We start from the raw sequence: 24,397 nt of genomic DNA, 5'->3' as shown, positions 1-24,397 counted from the left end.
AGATCTGATTTTCAGCATTGCTTAACTTGTCATCACAAGCAGCTCCAGATTTAGTAGTAAACATAACCTCATGTCATAGAAGACAGGTAGAAGCCTGTATGCTTGTAAGACTCAACACAGACAGTGATGTCAGGCTCATGAAAACAGACATAGCTGCAGGATCTAATCAGAACCAGGTGTTTGCTCTTTGTCCTGTAGACCACCCACATCAAGAGAGGGAGAAGTGAGAAGTCACCTGTCTGAGATTTCTGTCAGAACTTTTCTGAGGTCCTCAAGATTTCCTTTGGTGGGGAAAAGTTTGCAGCCGTATTTGTATTGTGTGCCATAGGCCTAAGCATTAAATTTATCAGCTACAGGTCTCCATCAACACTGGAATACCATTTTCATTTTCTACCCTAGGAGCAGAAAAGGCTATTTTCCCCAGTGACATTCCTCCCAGTTGGGATTACTGGGAAATACACAATTACACGTGAAGATTCTCAGGATTTCTCTGTTCCACCAAAAGCTGCTGTGAAAATGAAACATGTGATTGTAATCTCTGTAGAATTTTTAGGTGCACTGCAGCATGTGTGCACTTCTCAATGCTTCCTAAATTGTTCCTACAATATTGAATCTATAATACTGCTGAATTTGCATGTTCACTACCTACATTTCCCCTCTCCTGAAATAAGGGAACCCCTACATGAGAAATTGGCCTTATACCTTCACTTAAACATCAAATGATTAACTTAAAATAATGGCAGGATTCCTACCACCTCATTCAAATTTTGTAAGTTAAGATACCTTCTTTCTGTAGCAACACTTAAACCCAACAGCCGTAAACAGAGTATCTGGATTTTCTGATGCACGACAATGAACACAGAAGCTTAGACGTGTAGAGTTGTGTCACGTAGTTCAACCACCTGCAATGCAGGAATCACGTCCCTGATGTTTCTTGGGGCGGTTGTGAGCTAGCCCAAGACATTTTGTTGCATCAGGCAAAGGACAAAATTGTGCCCTCTGCATCTCCCTTCCCCAATTCCACATTCAGAAGCTGACTGGACTGGCAGTTAAATTGACTTGATTTTCATCGCCTTTAGCAGCAAGACCTTTGCCCCATGTGCATTAAAACTCTCTTAAGAATGTGAAAAGAGGAAGAAGAAAAACCTAGATAAATATCCAAGAAATTTATTGAATATTTGCATGAGTACAGTCTGCGGAGGAATACTGGTTTCATTTCCAGAAACCTCACTACCAGACATACTGAATGGTTGCCCATCTTGATTTTTTAGATATGAAGATAGTAAATACAACCTTTAGACAATGCCTGGTTTATTGTGGGGATGGGAATTACATCTTCAGAGAGAAGCATCTTCCCTTTGAGGAAGTTAAGCAGCACTTTTGAAGCAGATAGCAGATGGTTTCTTGGCTCTTCAAAATTTGGTCTCATCAAAATTCGAAAATATTAAAGTCTTTTCTTGTGGAGTTTTCAATATCAAGACACCTTATCACTCAAAGGTGTTGTCACTGGCTGGTGTTTGTTTGTATAACTGCAACCCTTTTCTTTAATCCCATGCAATTTAGTCTTCAGTTTTTGCTTCCATCTCCTCGGCATCATCATCTCCATCCACTTCAGCATTCTCACGCTCCAATCTTTCCAGCTGTCTTGCAAGCTCAGTCTCATCAGTGTCAGTAACCACCTTGGGCTGAAACGTCACAAATATGATCAACATTTAAGTTATCTTTCAGTGTGACCCAGAAACCAGTTAAACAGATGTGCTTGCATCAAAAAGGCTTCACACAACTAGAGTGAAGGCAGCTTACTTGCCCAAATGTTAAAAACAATGATGTATCAATCTGCTAGATACATTGCCAAAAGGCTGCAAGACCAATGAACAGCAGTAGTTTGTAATAATGTCCTGCAAATGATGCTGTCGAAGCTCCATCTCAAACACTTATGTGCAGGCCTGAGTCCTCAAGGAGGTTTCACTACAGCTCAGTTTGCAGCATGCTGCCTGGTTTGCAATTGTAGTCTTAAGATCACCACCCAGTTCCCTGCAGTACCTTTTCCAACTGTTGCCGCTACTAAATAGCATTTTTTGTGTTGTATTTTATTCTGTCAAATTGCTTTGAGACAGTTTATAATAATATATAATAATACTCATGTTTTATACTGGCTGAGCAGGTTAAACCTGGAGGTAGTATATGAGATACTACCCAACAACTTAAGTGGAGTTCTCTCACAAGACATAAAAGTGCTCTACTTTAAATCCAAATCATACCTGCGATGGAGCATTGTGCTCTGAGAGTATAGTTTCCCCTGGAATCAGCGTTTGGGCTGAATTCCCAATAGCAGCCAGTTGTGTGGTTTCAAGGTTTGCAGGAGGCAAGCAGGATTTACTCATAGGCATTCTACATATACAGTTTCCAGTACAGTCGCACCTCAGCTTACAGATGCTTCAGGTTACAGACTCCGCTAACTCAGAAATAGTACCTCGGGTTAAGAACTTTGCTCCAGGATGAGAACAGATATCGCGTGGCGGCAGCGGGAGGCCCCATTAGCTAAAGTGGTGCTTCAGGTTAAGAACAGTTTCAGGTTAAGAACGGACCTCCAGAACAAATTAAGTTCTTAACCCGAGTTACCACTGTATCTTTCTACTTGAGATAAGAAGAAGTGACATTTCTAATAAATGGAAGGCTCAGTATCAATTGTGTGCTGAAAATACGGCTAGTGTTTAATAGTCCTTTAGCATATTTTCTATTAAGATGTCAGCTTCTGCTCCTATGCTAAAGTTAGGAACAAAGGCAACTGCGGTGAAGAAACCATACCCCCTGCTGGACAAAATGAGCAACCTGAAAACCTGTCAGCTGCAGAGCCGGTTACTTTACCTTCACATAACCTTTCTTTGCAAACTATTCCCCAGTCCTTACAGACCCATGTAAGCCACTTTTCAGGGCAACGGAAGGAAAGTGGAAAGATGGGAGAGAAGGATGCTGTAGTGTTCTGACTAATGTATGGCTGACCAAGGTTAAATAAGAATCCCTAAAGAAAGACACCTCCCCACAGCACCAAAGTACAGGGTACACAAAAAGATGGTGTTCAGATACGGTATAAGGATACTAACAGTATGGTCCAAGTACTAAAAATAATGGACAAGTAAATTTTTTGGAAGCTCAAGCTACCACAACACACCTTGACCCTGGCCTGATATGGCAACCGGTGCAGATCTCTAGGGTGCTATATGCTGAAAGGGTCTCACTCCTGTCCATAACTGTGCTGCAGCATTCTGCACAAACTGGATCAAAGGCAAGGGAAGCCACAGAGTGCACTGCAGTAATCTAATCTTGAAGTCACCAATTCCTGAACTACTGTGGAGTATTTGTTGTTAAGTTATAATGAGTGTTTGGTCACTATTAATGTATTGCTATTCTGGTTTTAAAATGTGCATTTTGTTTTGAATCATTATTCTAGTTCAAATGTTGTATTTTAGTTAAAGTCTATAAGCCATTTGGAGGATTTTTTTGTGAAAAGTGACAAGTGAAATAAACACAAGATAGTGGATTGGATGGGAGTATCTTTCTTTCTCCAAAGTTGAGACCCACAATCCCTGAAATTTGAAGGAGCAGGAAGGTGGTCTTGAGGTTAGCAAGCAGCACTGGTTAGGAGAAGAGACTGCAATATACTTACTTCCATCTGCACATTGAAGACTCCCCTTTTCTCTTCAATCTTTTCTTTGATAACAGCCATGGCTTGGCTAAGGACAGAAAGGCCTTCAGTCCTCTCCAGTGTTGTTGTGGTCATCACATATCGAGGAGGAGCTATCAGATTAATCTACAAAAGGTGTGCAAAAAACAAGCCTACAAGTCTGGAAAAAATATTGTACCACCACAGAGAAAAACGGGATTTCCAGGATGTGTGGAAAATGCTACTTTGATATTACAGTAATGAGTAATGAGCAAAAGAGGACATAACTGTGTCTTGTTTTCTCTTGCAACGATTTTCGCCCCAGTAACGGAAAACGGTTCATAGTAAAAATGAAACAATGTGAAATAAATACAGGCAACAGTTATTTTGCATGTGTTCAATGTACATGCGGCGCTGTTGTCAGACATGGAAGAGGGCGTAACAGGGCAAGCTTACATGCGCCCTGCTGTCGCAAGTGACGATCCGGAATACAACCCCTGCACAAATTGGGAGTTGTCTGTAACATAATACCCAGTAAAATGGGGACATTCCCAAAGTCATAATTAGATTTCCTTTCAAGTGGACTACTCTGAGAGGATTTCCCTCACCTCACCACCCTTCTCCATCATACACACAATTTACATGAGGTCTATCAAGGATGTGTGTGTTAAAACCACAAGCAAGTATCATCCAATGTCACAGCTGATGCAGGATGCTGCAAATTTCTCATATTCACAGTTTTCCAGAACACACATCTTGGCTGTCACTTACTTTGATAGGCATGCTTTCTGTGGAACAGCATAGGCCAGCTCTGAGAGCTTCTTTCACTGCATCAATGCCCTCATAGCCATAACAGGCAACTTCAATATCTAAATGGGGCATAATGACAAATTATGTTAAAATACAGATAAAATATTATCCAAGAAAGATGGCAGAGATTAAAACCTGTCATTTATTCTATTATTACTCAGCCCTCTGTATTTTAATACCCCCCTCATAAATTTATCTCTAATCAGAACACGTGCAGTGCAACTTTATAGCTAAGGCATGTCTTGTCTGATATATCAATAGAACACTGTGCACGCAGTCCATACAGACTCTTGCAAAGCAATCTTGTTAACAGGATGGCAAACTATGGACATGACAATACTTTAGTTAGATGGTTCCACAGCTGGCTGAATATCCAAGCCTAATGAGAATGACTTCATGTCAAACTGGGTGCCACAGGGCTCTGTCCTAGTTCCTGCACTGTTCAACATGGTCATAAAAGAGATGCAAAAAAGCCCTTGTGCTTCCCATTTTAACTTGTTTTATTCTTCAGACAGAATTTCTGTGTAGCACTACTTTATGAGCTAGCAGACATGTCAGGATTAGTCTCAACAATCCTGCAACCACTCCCCAGTGATTCATAACATGCAACTAGTATTGCTGCGGTCAAGCCTGATCTTGCATAATAGCATAATTAGCTCTGAGACTGTCATATTCCTTCAAGAAGCTTTAGGGAAGTCCTAAGTTAAAAACATGAAAAGTTAAATGACTAGTTAGATTGCTCAAGTAACTCACAACTATAAACTCTAAAGGCAAGGAATGACAAGCTTCAGGTAGTTTTACAGGAATCCAGTCAAACAGCTTATTTGTGTGATCTCATTCACAACATTTTGTACAACATATGTGCAGAAAACTTGTTGTCAAAGTAGGACTCACCAAGCATATCTTTATTCATCCATGTAGGATATTCTTCCATAAGAAGCTCAGTCTAAATTAACAAGCCTCGTTTCTTCAACCAGTTCTGTTCTGGGGACTTACCTGCTCGAATTTTGACTGCTTGTGGTGTCAGGCGCCTATTGATATTATCAATTAGCACACGCTTCTCATCTTCTGTCAGATCCAGTCCATCAAGGATTGCAGGATCCCTAGTAAAAGACCCATAAATGTAAGCCTGCCAGCATTCCTTAAAATGCATTTTAATAGGAGAGAAAGGACCAACACTGAGGCATTTCTCAACACTGACAATGGAAAGCAGGAGGGATTTGCGTGAACATGTTCTCCAGTCTTTCTCCTGCCTATGGTTAAGAAATAGGTACTGGCCTAAATCATTCAAGCCATCATTTATTTGTAAGCACAATTTACAATACAATACTGTCCAAGCAGTACTACAAAATGTAACTTTTTAATATAACTTTAAATATTGTAAACAAAAAGTATGTCTACATTCTCTCAAGAGAATTTTTTTTATAAAAACCCACAAATTACTATTTTATAACAATTGTTTTATTGACATAAATTTAAACTGTTACATCCTTTAAAAATTGTATTTTATAATATTATTAATAAGGGTATCACTGTGTACATGCACTTATTAGTCTAGTACATTAGTCCATTTTTCAGTGAAACAACTATCTTGTAATCTTTGTTCTCTGACTCTGATGTAGTATACTGTAACTAGTTATATTTTATATTTAATTTATTATAGAGAAGTAGTGTGTTCTTTATTTCAGACCATTACCAGAACATATTAAATACATCTGAGCTATGCAATGCTTTTTTTCTAAAATAAAGTTTAAGGGTACTCTTCTTTTCCTACTCATATTGAAATACTGCCCCTCAATGGTGCCAAACTTAGATTCACAAAATGTCTAGGGGTATGCATACCCTTGTGTCTCCCCCCCCCAAAAAAAGCACTGCAGCTATGTCAATTTCATCTTCAACAAGCGTTACTATGCCCTGTATACATTTTATTAAGGCTAACGGGGAGTTAGATACCATAAAAACAGAATTTTTACAAAAGAACCTCCCTGTACCATAATAGACACTTTGAATTTTATACATGTTTCCAAATATAATTCCATACATATATCATTTATCTAAGCACTTAAAATCTAACACAAACCTATTCCTGAGTAAACTACTTGCTATTTAAACATACTAATCTCATAGAAGCAGACCTTGTGCATCATTAGTCTTAACTTCATCTGCACATTCTGCTATGACTGTTAAGTTTGTAGTGCTCTATGGTATCTCAACTGCCTTAATTCAGTTTGCAGGTAGGGGCTCATGTGACCACATGAATTTGATACAAAACAAATCCATTTCAAATAGACCAGTGAAATGAAGGATTCTTGCAAAGCCTTCTCAGCAACATGTTTGAATATGAAGAAACATTCCATCAATAGCAATAAGCATGAACAAGAAATGAATGCAGAAAGGTAGTCCTGCAGGCTATTCTGTAGTCTTTAATATTTATTTTCCCTTAAAGGTAAAGGGACCCCTGACCATTAGGTCCAGTTGTGACCGACTCTGGGGTTGCATGGCTCATGTCGCTTTATTGGCTGAGGGAGCCAGCGTACAGCTTCCGGGTCATGTGACCAGCATGACTAAGCTGCTTCTGGCGAACCAGAGCAGCGCATGGAAACGCCGTTTACCTTCCCACCGGAGCGGTACCTATTTATCTACTTGCACTTTGACGTGCTTTCAAACTGCTAGGTTGGCAGAAGTAGGGACCGAGCAACCAGAGCTCAACCCATCGTGGGGATTCGAACCATCGACCTTCTGATCGGCAAGCCCTAGGCTCTGTGGTTTAACCCACAGCACCACCCGCGTCCCTCTTATTTTCCCTTAAACCTCATTAAAATCTAAACATTACCAAAAGTAGCTGTATCTGAACTGACATTTGGTGATCAGTCAGGCAAAGAAGGTTTGTTGCATATGACATTTTATAACAAACTAAACCCACTGAAACGTTTGTGATTGGGGTAATACAAGCTGGAAAAGTAGTGAACTTACGACACTGCATGCTTGAAAGCATCATATGCACCATATCCAGGCCTTTTATACTTGTCATCAAATACCCAAGCGGTTCTCTGGAACAGGCTCTCCAGCTGTTCATCCTTTGTGTATTCCAACACCTCAGCAACATGGCGAAGGATGCTGTAAACCTACATACAACAAGGAAAATGTTCAAAAATGCATACAATTACTTTCAAGGTGGAGAATAATTCATATGAAAAAATACAAAAGGGTGACAATTGCTTGTGCATTTTGAACATTAAAATACCCTTTTTGAAAGAAACACTGGCTACCTTCACACGTAACACTAAGTCAAACCATGGATTAACACAAAGATGCTGGCCCCTGGTAAGGAGAACACAAGCCACTTTGCTCCGCCCCAGTTCTTTTAGCTCTACATAGCAGCTAACCATGGCCAAGGAGGATTCATAGTATTGTAGAGTTGGAAGATACCCAGAGGGTCATCTAGAATGTAGGAATCTCAATTAAAGCATACATGACAAGTGAATATCAAACCATTGCTTAAAAACCTCCACAGAAATAGAGTCCCATAGGGAACGTGTTCCATTGTCAAGCAGGTCTTACTGTCAAAAAGATCTTCCTGATGTTTAGTCGGAATATCCTTTCTTGTAACTTGATTCTGTTGGTTTGTGTCCTACCCTCTGGAGCAGGAGTAAACAAGCTTGCTCCATCTTTCATGTGACAGCCCTTTAGATATCTGAAGATGGCTGTATTATCTCCTCTTTTCCAGTCTAAACATACCCAATGTCCTCAACCATTCCTCATAAGGCTTGGTTTCAGGACCCTTGGTCATCTTGGTTGCCCTCCTCTGCACATGTTCCAGCTTGGACAAAGTACTATTACTTCCCTTGATCTGGACATTTTATCTCTGTTGATACATCCTAGAACAGCGTTAGTTTCTTTTAGCTGGATCATACTGTTGACTCATGCTAAGCTTGTGGCCTACTAAGACCCCCAAATCATTTTCACCTGGACTACCGGCAAGCCAGCTGTCTCCCATCTTATACTAGTGCAGCTGGTTCTTCCTGCCTAAGTGAAGCAGCTTACATTTGTCCCTATTGAAATGTGTTTTGTTGGTTTTGGCCCAGTTCTCCAATCTACTACAGTCATCTTGGATCCTGATTCGGTCCTCTGTGACATTGGCTACTCTTCCCAGTTTGGTGTTACCAGCAAATCTGATGAGCATCCCCTCAATACCCTCATTCAAGTCATTTATAAAGATGCTGAACAACAATGGGCTCAGGAAAGAACCCTACAGCACTCCACCTGTCACCTTTTTTGACAATTATGAACCATTATTGATCACTCTGTGGGTTTGGTCAGTCAACCAGTTACAAATCCATCTAATAGTTATCTCAGCTAAGTCAGATGCTGGTATAAGTGCTGCACTATGCTAAAAATATCAAGGAGCAGCAAGGAGGGTGCAAGCTCCTTTCTGGAATGTTTGTGTCTTCCCAGTAAGTCATAGTTTGGCTTACTGTGAAATGTGAATGAGGCCACTAAAGATTTCTTTTCCTAAAAATGTTTAAATAAGAATCTGTGTAGTTATTTTAATTTTATTGTAGTATAATACAGTAAAACAAGTGTACCCCAAGGACACAAAACCTCTAGGCTAGAAGGGATCCTCTGAGGCTTGCCATCTGGTCCTCTCCTCTTTGGCCCTCCCCCTCCCCCTGTGCTGCCTAAAGGAAGAAGTGGGGAAAGCAGAAAATTGCAGGTGCTGGAAGTCCAATCTGCTTTGGCCTCCTGGTGTGTGTGAGAGTGAAAGAGGTAGATGCCCTTTGTTCCATCCGGATTTGGATTAGGATCCTCCATCCTTGCTACTGGCACTGTCCCACAAGGGCAACTGCCCAAACTTTTTGGGCAATGCAAACTGCAAATGTGGGAGATCCAACTGAGACTCAAATTCAAAACCACTTGCAAATGCTTATCTTGGTGCAGAAACCATTCAACAGTAGGAAAAGGTTGCACGGAAGAGCATGCTAACCCACCTAACAACTATAAAGCTGCATCATATTATCACACTACACTGAAATTTTGCCAGCTTTTTTAATATTCTTCATGAAATTCTGAAATGAAGCCAGTACTCTCTTACTTTTATTGTCATGCTGTATATTGCACATTGAACTACAACTTGCATTTGTATGCAATATAAAAACAAATGTGTCCAACAAATATCAGTGTTCATGCAAATTAACACATCAAGTTTATGGCTGTCCCTTCTATTTCTTTTTATATCAAATTCTGGATTGAGGTGTCACCAGTATGTTGATGACACGCAGTTCTATTTCTCCATTAGCATCTGAATCAGGAGAGCCTGTGAAAGTTTTGGACTGGTGTCTGGATGCAGTGATGGACTGGATGAGAGTCAATCAACTCTGTTTAAATCCTGGGGAGATGGAGGCTCTTTGGGTGGGTGACTCCCATATTCAGGAAATTGGCAAGTTACCTGTTCTAGATTATTATTATTTATTAATTTTGTATACCGCTCTTCACAGGCAGTTCACAACATAAAAACACAAAATGAGAACACAGAAAACATAATAATAAAGCAAGTCAATAACTCCCCTCCCACAAACACATTTAAAAGCCCATGGAATGATTAATCAACCAACAGCCTGGTAACAGAGAAATGCTTTCTCCTGGTGCCTGACAAGAATGAGAAACCGAGCCTTTAGCATCAGTCCAGTGGAATGTCTTACCAATGGAGATTCAACAGGCACCATCTGGCCAACTTCTAAATGCCTGCTGAAAACTTATCTATTCCTCCAGACCTATGAAGACAATTAAGAGTACATCCCCCACAATGGTGTATGGATGTTGGTTTTCAATTTCTTTTTTGCTTTTAACTTGTTTTTAACTTTTTCTGATGTCACTGTCAGGTTTTATATTTTTATATTGTAAACTGCTGTGGTATATTTGGTATATTTTTATGATACAATGGTATATAATTTTTATAAATAACTGAGATGAAACAGACAACACAAAATCACTTTCATGCAGGTAAATTCAGAGGCATTTTCAGTAATACAGAACAATATATATCACATTTCTTCTCAATGCTCTTGTTCATTTAAATCAGGCTTAGAAAAGTTCTTGCCAGTCCTAAACACTCTAAACAATTATTAACACTACTGCATAAACTGTCATTGCAGGGGTGGGGAACCTGTGACCCTGCAGATCAGGGTTGGCAACACAGTGCCCACACAGTATAGCTGACTACAATTTCCATCACCACTGGCAATACTAGCTGTGGCTGATGTGAGTTCAGAAGCATCTGGAGCATATACACTGGCTACCCTTGCTCCAGATGTCAGATTCCTAACCCCTCATCTGCATGGTCAATGACTAGGGATGATGAGAGCTGCACTCTAACATCTGGAGGGCTACAGCTTCCCCACCTGCATCATGAAGCAAAATAACTCAAGGTACATTTTTTCAAACATAAGAATATCATGTACACAGTTACCAGTAGAATTTACACCTACTCCATTCTGCAAAGTACTAGAATAACCAATAATATGGTAACTTACTGTTTTTGATTTGGTGAATTTGTCTTCACATTTTATTGCCTCTTCTGGAGAGACTCTTCTTTTTGACAAGTCAATATAACCTAATTAATACAAAATGAAATATCTCAAAACAGTGAGGATTCAACACAACTTCTAAACTCATAAAAATGCCACTTTTATCTACTTAAAGGCAGCAGAAAACACTTGTTTCAGGAAGAAAAGTTTTACAAACCCACTTTACTTTTCTATATAGAAGCCAGCTGCAGGTAGGCTATGACAGAATGCATTAGACTGCATACTCAGCATTTGAAATAACACTCTAGAATTTTAACTTACCTTTCTCTTTATCCACCCTTATGACAACAACACATTCATTTCTTCCAATTCGAATGAGTTTGTTTATAGAACGGATACGTCTTCTGGACAACTCACTGAGCAGAATCATGCCCTCGATATTGTTATATTCCAGTAGGCTAACATAGGCTCCCATTTCGGCAATGGAGCGGACGTTGACCATGACCACATCTTCAACTTCTGGAAATTTATGCTGGTAAAACCTACAACTTAGTCCAGGCATCCTGCAAAATTATATCGAGAGACAATTTATTCATTTGTAACAGCCCAAACCGAATCATGATACGGCGAACAGTAACATCTATTTAGACTGTTCTGGTATCGGAAAAATTTCCCATTTTCCTGCAACTGGCAGAAAAAAGGAAAACATACCAGACACGCATGTTTGCAGAACGCTGCTTAGAAACCTCCTTGTCACTCTCTGTGTTCTGGGCCGACATTATGGTCGCCGCAACAACTACATCGCTATGAAACCCTCTCGTTTTTCTCCGTCCAGTTTCCCCCCGGACGGTTATTGACTAGTTCTCCCCCCGAAACACCAAACGTGGGGGCTGTGTGACAAAGCGCAACTTAAGGAGAGGCGTCGCGGCCGTGTGAGGAGGGGACGGGTGTCCTTTTGTGACATAACCCGCACCTCACCGAGGGAGGCCTGTGTCCCAAGAGAAGCGCGGCCGGGAAGCCGATGCCTCGCGTCGGAAGAGGCCCCGCGGTCCCCTCGCGCGGCAGCCGAGGAACGGGATGGGGAGGCTCCGTCTCGGCCTGCCGGGCGCGCCCCGCGAGTTTCCCGCATGGCGGACGGAGGACACCCACCCACCCACCCCCTCGCCGCGGCCGGGCGTCGGTCACAGAGCAGCCCTCTTCCCGCTCGTAGGCCGCCCCGGATCGGCCGGCCCTCCTGCCGCTTGCTTACCTGTCTCTTCCACAGGCCGCGCTTTCTGCGCTCCGGGCTGGGGTCTCGGCCGACTGCTCGTATCCGCCTCTGGTCACAGCGTGTACCCCGCCTCAAAATGCGCAGCCGCCATCCCGCCTCTTCCGGAAGCATTTTCGGGGAAAGTAGCCGGAAGCATTTCTACCCAGCTGCTCCCATAAGTCTTTGGTTGCCCTGATAGACGGGAGGGCGGGAAGGAAAGGCTCGCGCGACACGACTGCCAAACCTTATTAGCGCCTCCCGCCCGCAGCGGAATTACTTCTCTGCATAGAGATAGAAAAGGGTAGAATGGTCACAACGGCTATTTGTATTGGGAAGACGAGGCAGAATGCAAGGATTTCTCAGGTTGCAGTCAGAATTGTACATTTACCATAGTTAGAGGTGGAGCTGAGGTTCGTTTGGCTTTCCAACCCCCAACTCCCCGCCGCCAAAAAAAGAAATCGCATGCAAGGGTGCTGCGTATTTAAATATTTCAAAACTTAAAAAAGCAAATACATCTCTTTTTACTCAAGCTCTCCCTGCTGACCCATAATATTGGACGCTGTTTTATTTGAATCCTCTGAATCTTTTGCTTTTATACTGTTGCTTTAATGGTTTTAAGTTGTACTTTTGTTTTAATGGATCTTGGCTTGTGTCCAGTGCCTTTTAAAAAAATACTTAAAAGCGGGGAAAGGGGAATCGAAATTTTGCACACGAAATAAGATCTGGTTGTGAAACTGAAGCAACTCCTGTTACTGCTGATATCGCAGCGGCTGATGTGCACACTGTGCAGCCACGGTTAAGCTCAGCTCGTGGAGGTCTCCGCACAGCTCTCTCTCTCTCTTCTGCCCCAGGATACCAAACAAACAAACAAACAAACAAACAAATAAGGAATTTGGACCGCCTGTGTGAGCCTAACGTACAACAACAAAGGCAAAGGATAAATGGATTGTATCATTAAAAATCCAAGGGATAGAGCAGCGCCACAATGGGGAATTAGAGCATGTGGCGGATTGCCACTTCTGTTGGATCCGTTTCTCTGCGACGTACAGTCGGCGGTTCCTCCGCAGTTGCACTTATCTCGGAAGTCAGGGCTTTGGACCATAGAGTTTTTGCCAAAGCTCTCCTGTCTAGCATTCTGGCTCTATGCCTTTTGACGCGGCGCCCGCCGGGCTACGCGCTCAGACGAGCCGAGCAGGAGGTGCCTCCTCGGTGACGGGCGGCGTGGAGGGCGGGGCTTCGTGGTTGGAAGCGGAACTGGAGGCCGCGGTGCCCTTGGTAACCAAGAGTAGTCACGTGACAGGAGCGGGAGCCCAGCTGAGAGAAGGAAGCGAAGGAGCCAGCGGCGTCTCCCGAGCAATCTCCTCCGACCACCCCGGACAAGATGTCAGGCAAAGACAGGATCGAGGTTTTCCCTTCGCGGATGTGAGTGGCCTTCCTGGTCCTTTCGGGGCCTTCCTTGGGCGGTGGGGGGGGGCGGTCAGTTCCTTCCCTGCGGCCCCACAGCCGGACACTGTGCGCTGGGGGGTGTTGAGCTCTCAAATTCAAGCTGCCACGGATCAGCCACAAACACCCTTTAGCCGCCGTCACGCGGGTGCATTTTCTCACCCTTGTAATTCGCAGTGGAAGGGTGCGATCCGTTTTCAGCGGCCTTAAGAGCCCAATAGAATGGTAGCTATTTTGGATTGCTTCAGTTCGCGTTGAATTTGGAGAGCGCTTTGGGGTGCAGAATTTGATACTCGTCAAATTCTGTTTCGAATCCCATAACTATCACCAATGTATTGATTGGCGTTGGTTAAATTTACAAGGGGTTGTGGGAGGAATGCGTTGGAATAAAAAGGTGAGGTTACCTGTCATGTAAGAGTCTCTCCCCCCCCCCATTCAGACAAGTCAGGCTTGTAGGCTTAAAAAATGGGGAAGTGAAATGTGAGTTGTTTCCAGGTTAAAATGGCAAATGCTTTGTCATATGGTCAGATGTCTTTGACAATTATGGAACAAGGTTGTCATTTTATCTGACTATGCAATGCTTGAAATGTCTCCTATTATTAATAATATGTTTGAATTAGAGACACTTTTTACTAGTCAGAGGATGGTAGGAAGGGGCAGTACTAAAAGAGGGGAAAGAGGAAAGTGAAGCCTCAAAATGATGCTCAAAAGTAGAAAGCTTATTCTAGTACACAAGATTGCAACCTTAGTAATTTCAAAATAGAAACTTCTTAATAACAAACAACTGTGTTCAGCTTTCAAACTGAATTTTGAGAGGGAGAACTGAGTTTCCTCATGAGCACTCTTGTTTTGAAGGCTGTAAGACTTCTGTTTCTTTTAAGTGCCATAAAATTAATTGTACTTCTAGTGCCTAGCTTGGCAGTTTCTTATTTTCGCACATTGCCATACTGTTGTATTAACTTGGAAGTCCCACTGATTTCAGTGGAATTTTCTCTAGGCAGGTATGCATTAAATTTCACCTTGCAGAGTTTTTACTATGAGTATAGATTCCTGCTCCTTACATAGATCAGCCATATTTCCAGTATGTTTGCTGAATCTGGCATGGCATTCTTGATAGTAAACAGAGCCATGTTTAATATCCACACACAGTTTTGCTGAATCTTGTTCCAACTAGTAAATGAGTTAGTCTGAGATAGAGAGGCAGTGGTACAAGCCAGTCAGTGCAGGAATACGGACACCAGACCTTCCCTTCATTTAAAGAAGTTCCAGTTCTCTTCCTCAAGTTGTTTTCCAGCTTAGTCGGTTCCTGGGAGACATACTGTATTATAAACTCTCTAAGGAATTGCCATGAAATCTCCTTATTCAGTATTTCTAGTACTGCCAAAAATTAGTTTGTTGTTATGTTTCCAATTACTTTTCCTTGGAGATCATGGGAATCATGGGTGGACACAGCAATTACTGAACAGGCAAAAACCATTGAATTCAGGCAAATCCATAGAGTGAGCACAGACCATTGTTTACTGTGTGGCAGCTGCTTGTTACCATTCTTTGAGATAATTGCAAGCATGTAGAAAGCAAGTTGTGTCTAGCCATTAGGTGAAGCCAATGTTATTGCTTCTTGCTACGATTATAAAAGTGAGGCAAGGGCCTGCAGTGGTTGTCTCATTATGTGCCAGTTTTCAAATATCCACCATTTGTCATAGGATTGCCTCTGTCCATGCTGCTGTTCATACGTTACCTGGAACTTCATATTGAGAAAAGTGGTATGTGATGTGATTTGGTTTGCATTGAATGGTAGAAGAGACAGCTCACAATGCAAAACAAATTCTTGAGTTTCCAGTAAGGAACTTAGCTTATAATAGGGTTGCGATATTTCTAAAAGTGAAAATTCAGACACAAAGGTTGCTAAGCTTCTTTTGGCAGAGTGAACCAATTCTAAAGTTCTCTTGGCAGCACTTCTGTTGCAGCCTCCCCATAAAACTGGAGTTTGTCATCTTTGCTTATTTGGTATGGGGATGCAAGCGTGTTTAGAATTGCAGTTCTGGATCCACACATCCTTCCACAGTAGGGACATAGGTTTCCAGGCAGGAGTTGATCGTAGTGAGGGTTTGCCAAGCATGCCTTCCTCTTAGCTCGTTTTCCCCTTTTGTCCTGAGTTCGAGCATCTTCAATGTCCATGACACCTTTGGTAAAGGCTGCTCTCCAATTGGACGCTCGTAGGCCAGTGTTTCCCAGTTGTTGGTGTTTATACTACATTTTTAAAGATTTGCCTTGAGAGATTCTTTAAACCTCTTTTATGATGTACCCTTCAGTGCACAGTAGGTATTATTACAAAGTAAACAAGCATAGGATTGGACTGTCAGACATGTGTTGTAAGTGTATGTTCAAGTTCTGTGAGCCAAAGAATATTTCCTCTTGTTTTTAGGAATGTGCCTTTTCAGGAACACTCTTCTCTTTTCCCCAGATCATTTCCAGTGGCAAGATCAAAAGTATTTATCACTTTTTTGAATTTGACAGGGCTCAGACCATCATGAAGGCCCGTTTGAAAGGAGCCCAGACAGGTCGCAACCTCTTGAAGAAGAAATCTGATGCTCTGACTATGAGATTCCGGCAGATTCTTAAAAAAATTATTGAGGTAGGGTGTTTTAATGTACTGAATTTACCTGTGAAATAAAGCTAAAGCATTTCCAATGTACGAACCATTATAATAGCAGGAACGAGTTTTGCTCTTTTTAAAACGAGAACAAAACAGGCCCATTCCTGACTTAACTCTCAATTGTAACCTGTATATTGGTTTCAGAAAATGTCCTTTTTTTGGGTTGTGTTTGCAGACAAAGATGTTGATGGGTGAGGTGATGAGAGAAGCAGCCTTTTCTCTTGCTGAGGCAAAGTTCACAGCTGGAGACTTCAGGTAAACCTCACAAATGGGTGTAGTTGAGGGAACTTCTGTGTGAGACATTTGGCCTCTCTCAAGAGGTGAACCATTCCTTTCTGTTTATGGGGGAGATTGGGAGAAAAATGAAAATTCTGCAGCAGATCCTATAAGAGGAAAAGGTAGAAAGCAAACCCCATAGGAAATTAAATATATTTCCAGAGTGTCTGCAAAGATAAACGAGCAGAAGAAAAATATGAGGGCAGGGAATAACACTAAAGTTGTGATAGACTCCGCAGTGTTCTAAATATTACTACCTACCTTCATATTTTAGCTTCTTCTAGTTGACAAATGACTCCTTGAGTTTCTGTGACTTTGTGTTCCAGTAGCAGTCATCGATTACTCTTTAAAACAAATTACCACTGCATTGCCCACAGCGCATCAGAGCATGTTTTGAAGACTGATCAGCATGGTTTGCTGTGGTCACTGCTTTGAACGTTATAAAAATGGCAGTTCACTAATCATGATTTCAGAAACGTTTTAGGAATAAATTGTAGGGATATTTTAAAATGCAATGTCCCATTTCACAGATATAAAACATTTCTGTTATCACATTTATGAATAAGAAAAACAGCAGTGCATTTTTATTGGTTCAAGAGTTGGAACCTTTAATTCAGCTTAGTACTGTATTTGGGGAAAAACAGAACCTCTAGTACTTTTCTGCTTTATAGGATACCATGATGTTGTATTATGTATATACTGTCCTGGGATTAAGCCTCACAAGTGAGACTTGCTCTGAGAAAACATACATGGAATTGTGCAGCAGGTGCTAGGACCAGGTTTTACATTTCTATGTATGCTGCTGTGTTCGCATTAAACATACTTCATGAAAACTAAGAAAATATACTGGCAATTGCTTCCTCAAATCCATTGAATACGTACTGATACATATTTGTTTCTGCAGTACAACTGTGATTCAGAATGTGAACAAAGCTCAGGTCAAGATCAGAGCTAAGAAAGACAATGTAGCAGGTGTGTATCTTTATGCTACGCATGATATAATTATTTTTAATTCTATTTATTTAATTATTTAAGTCACTGAGAAACTACCACATTGTTTAGTGCGGCTTATAGTAGAATCAAATAGTTGGAGTGGACTTTGAAGGTTATCGTAGTCCAATTCCCGTTCAATGCAGAATCTGATAAATTGCTATCCAGCCACTCTTTAAATGCCTCCAGCACTGGAGAGCCCACCATTTCCCAAGGTTGTCTGTGATACTGTTGAAACGGGGAAGTTTATCCAAAATCTGCTTCTCTGCCATTTTCACTTGTTTGTTCTGAATTTGGAGCAATAGATAATAACTGTTCTATATTCTGTGACAGCCCTTCATATATTTGAAGCCTGTCATGCCTCACCTTAAGTACTTCTTCTTAAGCCTACATATACCCAGCTCTTTCAGCTGTTGCTCATAGGATGGTTTCCTGACTTTTCACACTACTGCTGGCCCTGCTCTGGGCACACTTCAGTCTGTCAGGGTTTTTATTAAAATGTGGCTCATTTTATAAACTGAGCTTCAGAGGATGTATTCTGGTTCATTTAAGGCATCATTTCTCATTACATCTGAACTTCGAAACTGTGATTTAAGTGCTCCCTATAAACCAGAATCAAATTGGCTTTCGGTCCCAAAGGGTGTGGCCATGAGCGTTATGAGAACAAGATGGCAGCCAGAATAGAAATTAGGAAGTGGAATTCATTAATTGCACAACCTGCTGTGTATCTTTTACAGGTGTGACCCTGCCAGTTTTTGAACATTACCAAGAAGGAGGAGACAGTAAGAAGTGATTTTTCTTTTCTTTTCCTTATCTCAAGAGGTTTTGATGTGATCTTAGCTTTAATATGCCATGTTTGAGACCCTTGAAAACTGCGTCTTCTGTAACTGGCCTGTAGTATAATATAATAGCAATGGTTATGTGGACTATTTACAACTCTGTAAATGTTTAGGGGAGAATTTGACATTGCACTATTCTGATCATTCTGTCAAGTGCAAGTATTTCTGCTTGCCTGATGAAACGACCCCCCTCTCTGCCCCTGTGTGCTGCTCTGAGGGTTCTCACTGCTTTCTATGGCAGTTTTTTTTTGGGGGGGGAGGAGCCCCTTTACACTAGCAGGAGCCCTTGCACCGACTTCCGCTAGCACTCTGGGACTAGCCCTCAATTTTTAAAAAAACATGGGTTGCTTTTATATACTGGAGGAGAGGTTAACACGTGAAAGACCACATGGTGTCTTTTAAAATGCAATCCTGAGCTTTGGGATGTTATGGGAACTCATGCTGTTTACTTTAGTAGGGTCAAGATTGTATTCTTTGGGCGATATCACTTGTGCGATGAAACTTCCCCTTCCTTTTGTAGTCCTACCTCCACCCCACTCCCAAATTTGTTCTGGAGGGTTCTCCAACCCTGTGGATCAGACTTTGAGGGTACAGGGATTGGAGAGGAAGGGGAAATTCTATCACGCTGGTGGAAACCCATTCTGCAAGTGTCCTCCTGACACTGTCAGATATATCCCTTTACAATTATTTGCATTTTCCATATTAGAAGTGGCAGCTGAGATGAGTGGCTTTGCAGCTGTCTCATGCTTGGAACCATACTCCACCCTATAGTAAATATTCTGATGGTTTAGTTTCCTGTTTGGTGGCTGATTTTTTTGTTGCTAATGAGGCTGCTAAATGTTCTGGATGAATTCTTTCAGGTTATGAGCTGACTGGTTTAGCCAGAGGTGGGGAGCAGCTGGCCAAACTGAAAAGGAACTATGCCAAAGCAGTAGAACTCCTCGTGGAATTGGCCTCTCTGCAGGTAGGTGAAGAAAGAAAACTATTAAAAGGACCTCTGGTATGGCTGTATATATAATAATTCTTTGTGAGGTCATTTTAAAGTATCTGCTTCCTTTTCTAATTGATCATCTGTAGTTGTTTCTAAGATATACTTTGAGGACAAGAGGAACTGCATATTGTGCTCCGACCTGAGGTCGGGGGTGCATGGTGGTGCCAGGGAGTGGTTTGGGGGTAGGTGTAGCTATATGGCTTTTGTTTAAGGGGAAATTAGATTGCAGCCTTTGGATTTGGCTTCCAAAACACTGATGAGATGACATTTGCACAGAATCCCACCTTGTTGTACTAAGTTTGTGCTATTCTCTCAACTTCTTTGAAAGGAGCACACAGCTGGGTCTTTTTGTTGATTTGCTGAATCTGAATTATCAGCCTGGTAGAACTTTGTGTGCTCACTTTGTGATGCTCACAATGTGGATGTACACATTGTACAATAACCCCTTCACCACTAACAGTATATTGGCTATAGTTTCCTGTGCAAGAATTAGCAACACACCCCGCTTTCCACCTTACAAATTAACACTAGAATGTGGGTAAATCAGCACTGGGAGTGTGGGCAGCCTGTTTCTATTTTGCCATCCCCTAATACTGGACTGGTGCAAAAAACAAACTGCTAGTAAGTTTGGAAGACTGAGCTGTCAATAAAAACTATTTAGGGAAACTTGCATGTGAAATACCAAGTGAGTGACAAGCCTGCATGATGCCAGATCAATTTATCTTTCTTAGCAATAAAAGTCCCATATATTTGCTGACATGTCTCTGCTCAGGACTGAGGTACAAAGAGTTAGTGCATCATGCTTTTTTGCACAAATATCTAATTTTCTGCTCATTCTTTTCCCTTTCTATAGACTTCGTTTGTTACACTAGATGAAGCCATCAAAATAACCAATAGGCGTGTGAATGCTATTGAGCATGGTGAGTCAAAGGAGATAATCCTTAAGTTAGTCTTGTCCAGCCTGATACCTTCCAGATGTTTTGGACTACAACTGTTGGGGATGGATGGGAGTTGTAGTCCAAAACATCAGTGTGTTCTAACTATGGTGAATGAGCTGGTTTGCATAACAGGGCGAGCAATATGTGGGCTCTCAGATTGCAGCTGCTTTGCTCCTTCTCAGTCCATTTGGCTTAGGGTGTCATCTGAACCAGGTCCAAATGGAGAGCAAAACCAAAAAATACTGCTCACCATAAACTGGGTAGTAAATGAAGCTTCCTAATATGTATCCTAATACCATGATGTGATTCAGAGCTGTGCTGATGGATGGCTTTTCCAAGGCCCCATTTCATAGTACTATCTTAGAAGAGGTCAGAATCTAGAAGAACCTTCTCTCTAAGATGACCCTTTCCCCACCACCACCACTGTTTGTGGCCCCTGGAACACCACATCACTATAAGGATTTTTCCTTTTGCTCTGTCACACTCTGGCCATCCTGCTTAAATTACTGTGCCAAACAACAAACTATGCATCTAACTCAAGGGTTGACAACCTGGGCACTCCTTGGCAGGAGATCAGACTATACACATATCTATGTATGTTCAAAAACATAGATGGCAATTGCCAGGATAACTAATTTTTGCATGGCTGCGTCCTTCTTGTATTTATAGAATCATACTTACTAATAGCAATTTCTTTTTATAGTGATCATTCCCAGGATTGAACGTACACTGTCTTATATCATAACTGAGTTGGATGAGCGAGAGCGAGAGGAGTTTTACAGGTGAGTGACTTGGCCATCTAAAAATAGGAAATTATGAATCTGGAAAATATTGTTGGTGTTGTGCAGATGTTAAGTGCGGGGTAAGAAAAATACGTCTTAAGACCTTCAGCCTAGGTCATTATGCCAGTCTGGTTATTCAGACCTTGGAGTTGCTTCAGGAAAGTTTGCTTTAGCAGGAGGCTCTGCTGATTATTGTTGTTGTTGTAGACCATTTCAAAAACACTTGTTGGGAAGAGGTTTATAAACCCTTAAATGAAGAACATTTGTATATTTTTTAAAGGTATGGTTCACGTACATATATTGGCGGCATTTTTTCTCCCGAGTGATTCCTTTTGAGTATCCTCAGGAACAGAATCATATGGAGAAATAAAAATGTAAACTGGGTTGCATATGGGTATAGCCAATGGCTGCTGACACCATTTTCCAGAATCACAGTTGCACTTTTCTTGCCCTCTGTGATCTTGGGAATTGCTTCTAAGCACTGTGAGTGGAATCAAATAGCTGCCCTGGGATGGAGTCTTTTGAGCCCACGAATGCCTCTGTTAACCAAAAAGGAGTGAATTTTTGCTCACTCAATGTTTTTCCTGCAGCTCCACCACCAGTTTTCATCCTCTTTTTGCAAGGTCTCACAACTCTGTGGAGTCTATTGGGGTGGTAACCTGCAGCGAGGGAGGAGTTAGCAAAAATGGCCTCCCCCTTCTTGGATTCCACTCTGTACGAGTGTGCAGCCTAGTTCATACTGATCCCCCCCCCACAACAGTCCTTGCTAACCTGATGTACTCCAGATATTTTAGACTACATCTCCCATCAACCCACAGGCAGGTTGGCTGGGACTAATGGAAGTTGTGCTCCAAAAGATCTGGAGGACACCAGGTAGTCAGTTCCTTTTCTTACCCCTGCTCTAAGCAATAACCTCACTTTTTCTAGGAAGAAATTCAATTTTTAAATAATTGTACCAAAAGAAAGCAGGTGATTAGAACTGCAAACAAGTTTCAAAGCTACAATGGAAAGTACACCTCCACCTCCTTTGTCCTTAAATTTCCACAGAATTGATGGCCCATTACTGTCAACTATTTGAAACAAAATAAAAAAAATCCTTCCAGTAGCATCTTAGAGACCAACTAAGTGTGCTATTGGTATGAGCTTTCGTGTGCATGCACATTTATCTGAAGAAGTGTGCATGCACACGAAAGCTCATATCAATAACAAACTTGTTTCGACTACGGCACACCAACACTGCTGCTTGCCTGTAACTGTCAACTATTTCTCATTGGAATAGAATACAAATGTATATTAACTTACGTTTACAAAAGCCTTCAAATGCAGTGTGTCAAATGGAACAATTTATCATCTAAGGGGTGGCACACTGGGACTGCGACACCCACACATAACAACACAGTTGAGTTTCCTCTCCTTCTGGTGCGTGGGAAAGCACTCGGTGCACCAAGCCATTGCAGGGAATGAGAAGCCCTAGCTTTTCCCCAAACTTTGTGAAATTCGAAATAAAATCCCGATAATGGCTGTGTCACATTTCGGGGTGGGGTGTGAAATGTAGGAATGACCTGCTATCTGCACACCGGCTTTACAATAATTTGCACTATTTTTCTTTGTAGATTAAAGAAGATCCAGGAGAAGAAGAAGATACTGAAAGAAAAGAATGAAAAATTGCAAGAGTTGCAGAGGGCTGCTGGACAGCTGCGCGAGCCTGCTAATTTGCTTGCGGAGGAAAAGGATGAGGACCTTCTCTTTGAATAGTTGTGGACATCTGTTACAATGCAGGACTCAGAACAGTGAGTTTGAGATACAGTTCTGGACACATTGTGATGCTTTTGTGGCTCTTCATTTGGTGTATTAGCCTGTGCTATCCAGTCTGGATTTATTCCAGGATTTTTTTTCTGTTGTGGAAAATAGCTGGTTTGTCCATTGAACACATGCATGGAGCAGAAACATTTCCAGTTCTACATATCTCCATTTAATTTAGTTGTTACTTCTGCTTCTGCTGTTCTCTCAGCTGTACTTAACTTCATTTCCCCCACATACTGCCAAATTCTTGTGAGCAAAGTTCCTTGTTCTGACCTGCTTTGTGTTCACAAGTGACAGCAACTGTAATAACTTATTAAATGAACAGGCTTTTTTCTCCAAAACGCAATTTTTAAAAAATCTGTGTGATCTCATTGTATCTTTTTGTTTCTGAAAGAAGGAATGGTTTCCATTTTATGTTGTATTTGCCAACTCATCTGTGCTGTAAAATCAGTAAAGGAACCTGTGTCTAAACTTGTGTCATTTTTGTAAAACATCTATTAAATCTTCAAAATAGGTAGGTGGGAACTAGTTGAGTGAACAGGATTTCTCTTTTGCATCTGAACAACTATTCTATAGTTACTTGAACTCTGAAGCAGCTGAAAAAGGCATCCTCTTGTCAAAATCTCCCTTATTCAGTGCATGCTTACTTGTCCTGCAATTTGACAGAAAGCTGGCCCTAACAAGCAGGCTGAAAAACATGTTATAATATCATGCCAATGTTAGGATCGTCCTACATACACTGTCATGTGATAGACAACAATCCCATGACTGCAAACATGGAGCAGGAATCCTATCATCCATATGGTAAGTAATCCTATACAGTACAAGGCTATTGTTCTTAATGGAATAGGAGTTGAACATAGTGTTTTTGCCCTTGGGCTGTTATCAGAAAAGGAGCACCCATTTCCCTATGCAACTGGTGTGTTTATATGGGCTGCCATAGGTGGCACCAGCCTCTCTCTACTCCATAGGGGTTTATAGTTTCCTCAGCGCTGCCTACCTAACACAGCTATGGTTGTGTCCTGTGCTGCATGCATTTAGCATTCATAGTCTTACTGAATTAAGAATGTGGGAAGTTCTTGGGAGTAGTTGTGGTTTAGCTCCTTGAGATAGTGCAGCAGCTGAAGGATGCCTGGATAGGGATTCCCAAAAGATGAAACCAAACTTTTAACTTGATTCTAGCAAGTGTCTGGAAGCATCTAATGATTTGAGACAGACATGACTACTCATGAAGTTCCACACCAGCAAAGAATTGATCCACTTAGTGAACAGTTAAGGAAATCACTATCACAGCACTTAAAGCAGCAACTAATGGTGACCTAACGGAACTTAGAACAGTTCCACTCTTGAAATAAGCTTGTAATAATGGTTAAACTGGTAAGTCTACAATTTTAGAAGCGTAAGGCAACATTAGTATTGGTTTACTGAAGCA

At 41.5% G+C, this 24,397-nt stretch overlaps 2 protein-coding genes across 3 annotated transcripts; one reads left to right on the top strand and one right to left on the bottom strand.

Annotated features, from left to right (window-relative positions):
- Nucleotides 1–1,294: 1,294 nt before the first annotated feature.
- On the bottom strand, nt 1,295–13,317 carry EIF2S1 (eukaryotic translation initiation factor 2 subunit alpha). 2 transcript variants are annotated; one of them, XM_083457823.1, is made up of 9 exons: nt 12,167–12,521; nt 11,710–12,096; nt 11,320–11,561; nt 11,005–11,084; nt 7,448–7,599; nt 5,471–5,577; nt 4,436–4,533; nt 3,668–3,811; nt 1,295–1,685 (listed from the first exon to the last, which is right to left on the bottom strand). In XM_083457823.1, exons 2-9 carry the CDS (start codon nt 11,775–11,777, stop codon nt 1,560–1,562), a joined length of 1,017 nt encoding a protein of 338 aa, XP_083313949.1. In that variant the 5' UTR covers nt 11,778–12,096; nt 12,167–12,521; the 3' UTR covers nt 1,295–1,559. The 2 variants fall into 2 exon arrangements, with proteins under 2 accessions (XP_083313949.1, XP_083313950.1); XM_083457824.1 differs by lacking the exon at nt 11,710–12,096 and having other exon boundaries at nt 12,248–13,317.
- Nucleotides 13,318–13,451: 134 nt separating this feature from the next.
- Nucleotides 13,452–23,436, top strand: ATP6V1D (ATPase H+ transporting V1 subunit D). Its single transcript, XM_083458123.1, has 9 exons — nt 13,452–13,669; nt 16,208–16,325; nt 16,522–16,601; nt 17,527–17,594; nt 18,350–18,394; nt 19,312–19,415; nt 20,296–20,362; nt 21,084–21,162; nt 22,776–23,436. Exons 1-9 carry the CDS (start codon nt 13,629–13,631, stop codon nt 22,915–22,917), a joined length of 744 nt encoding a protein of 247 aa, XP_083314249.1. The 5' UTR covers nt 13,452–13,628; the 3' UTR covers nt 22,918–23,436.
- Nucleotides 23,437–24,397: the final 961 nt, after the last annotated feature.

Source organism: Podarcis tiliguerta (genome assembly GCF_965153285.1).
Source record: "Podarcis tiliguerta genome assembly, chromosome: 1".
In the NCBI taxonomy this organism is placed as follows: Eukaryota; Metazoa; Chordata; class Lepidosauria; order Squamata; family Lacertidae; genus Podarcis; species Podarcis tiliguerta.
The sequence above is the reverse complement of the archived record's forward strand: the minus strand, read 5'-3'. Positions and strand labels throughout refer to the sequence as shown.

Excerpts from the sequence above, each read along its gene's own strand:
- EIF2S1 (XM_083457823.1), bottom strand. The coding sequence starts at position 11,777 with ATGTCGGCCCAGAACACAGAGAGTGACAAGGAGGTTTCTAAGCAGCGT. Across the intron at positions 11,562-11,709 it reads TCTGCAAACATGCGTGTCTG|GATGCCTGGACTAAGTTGTA; the intron begins GTATGTTTTCCT and ends ATAATTTTGCAG. Across the intron at positions 1,686-3,667 it reads TCTTCAATGTGCAGATGGAA|CCCAAGGTGGTTACTGACAC; the intron begins GTAAGTATATTG and ends GTGACGTTTCAG.
- ATP6V1D (XM_083458123.1), top strand. The coding sequence starts at position 13,629 with ATGTCAGGCAAAGACAGGATCGAGGTTTTCCCTTCGCGGAT. Across the intron at positions 13,670-16,207 it reads GAGGTTTTCCCTTCGCGGAT|GGCTCAGACCATCATGAAGG; the intron begins GTGAGTGGCCTT and ends TGAATTTGACAG. Across the intron at positions 16,326-16,521 it reads TTCTTAAAAAAATTATTGAG|ACAAAGATGTTGATGGGTGA; the intron begins GTAGGGTGTTTT and ends TTGTGTTTGCAG.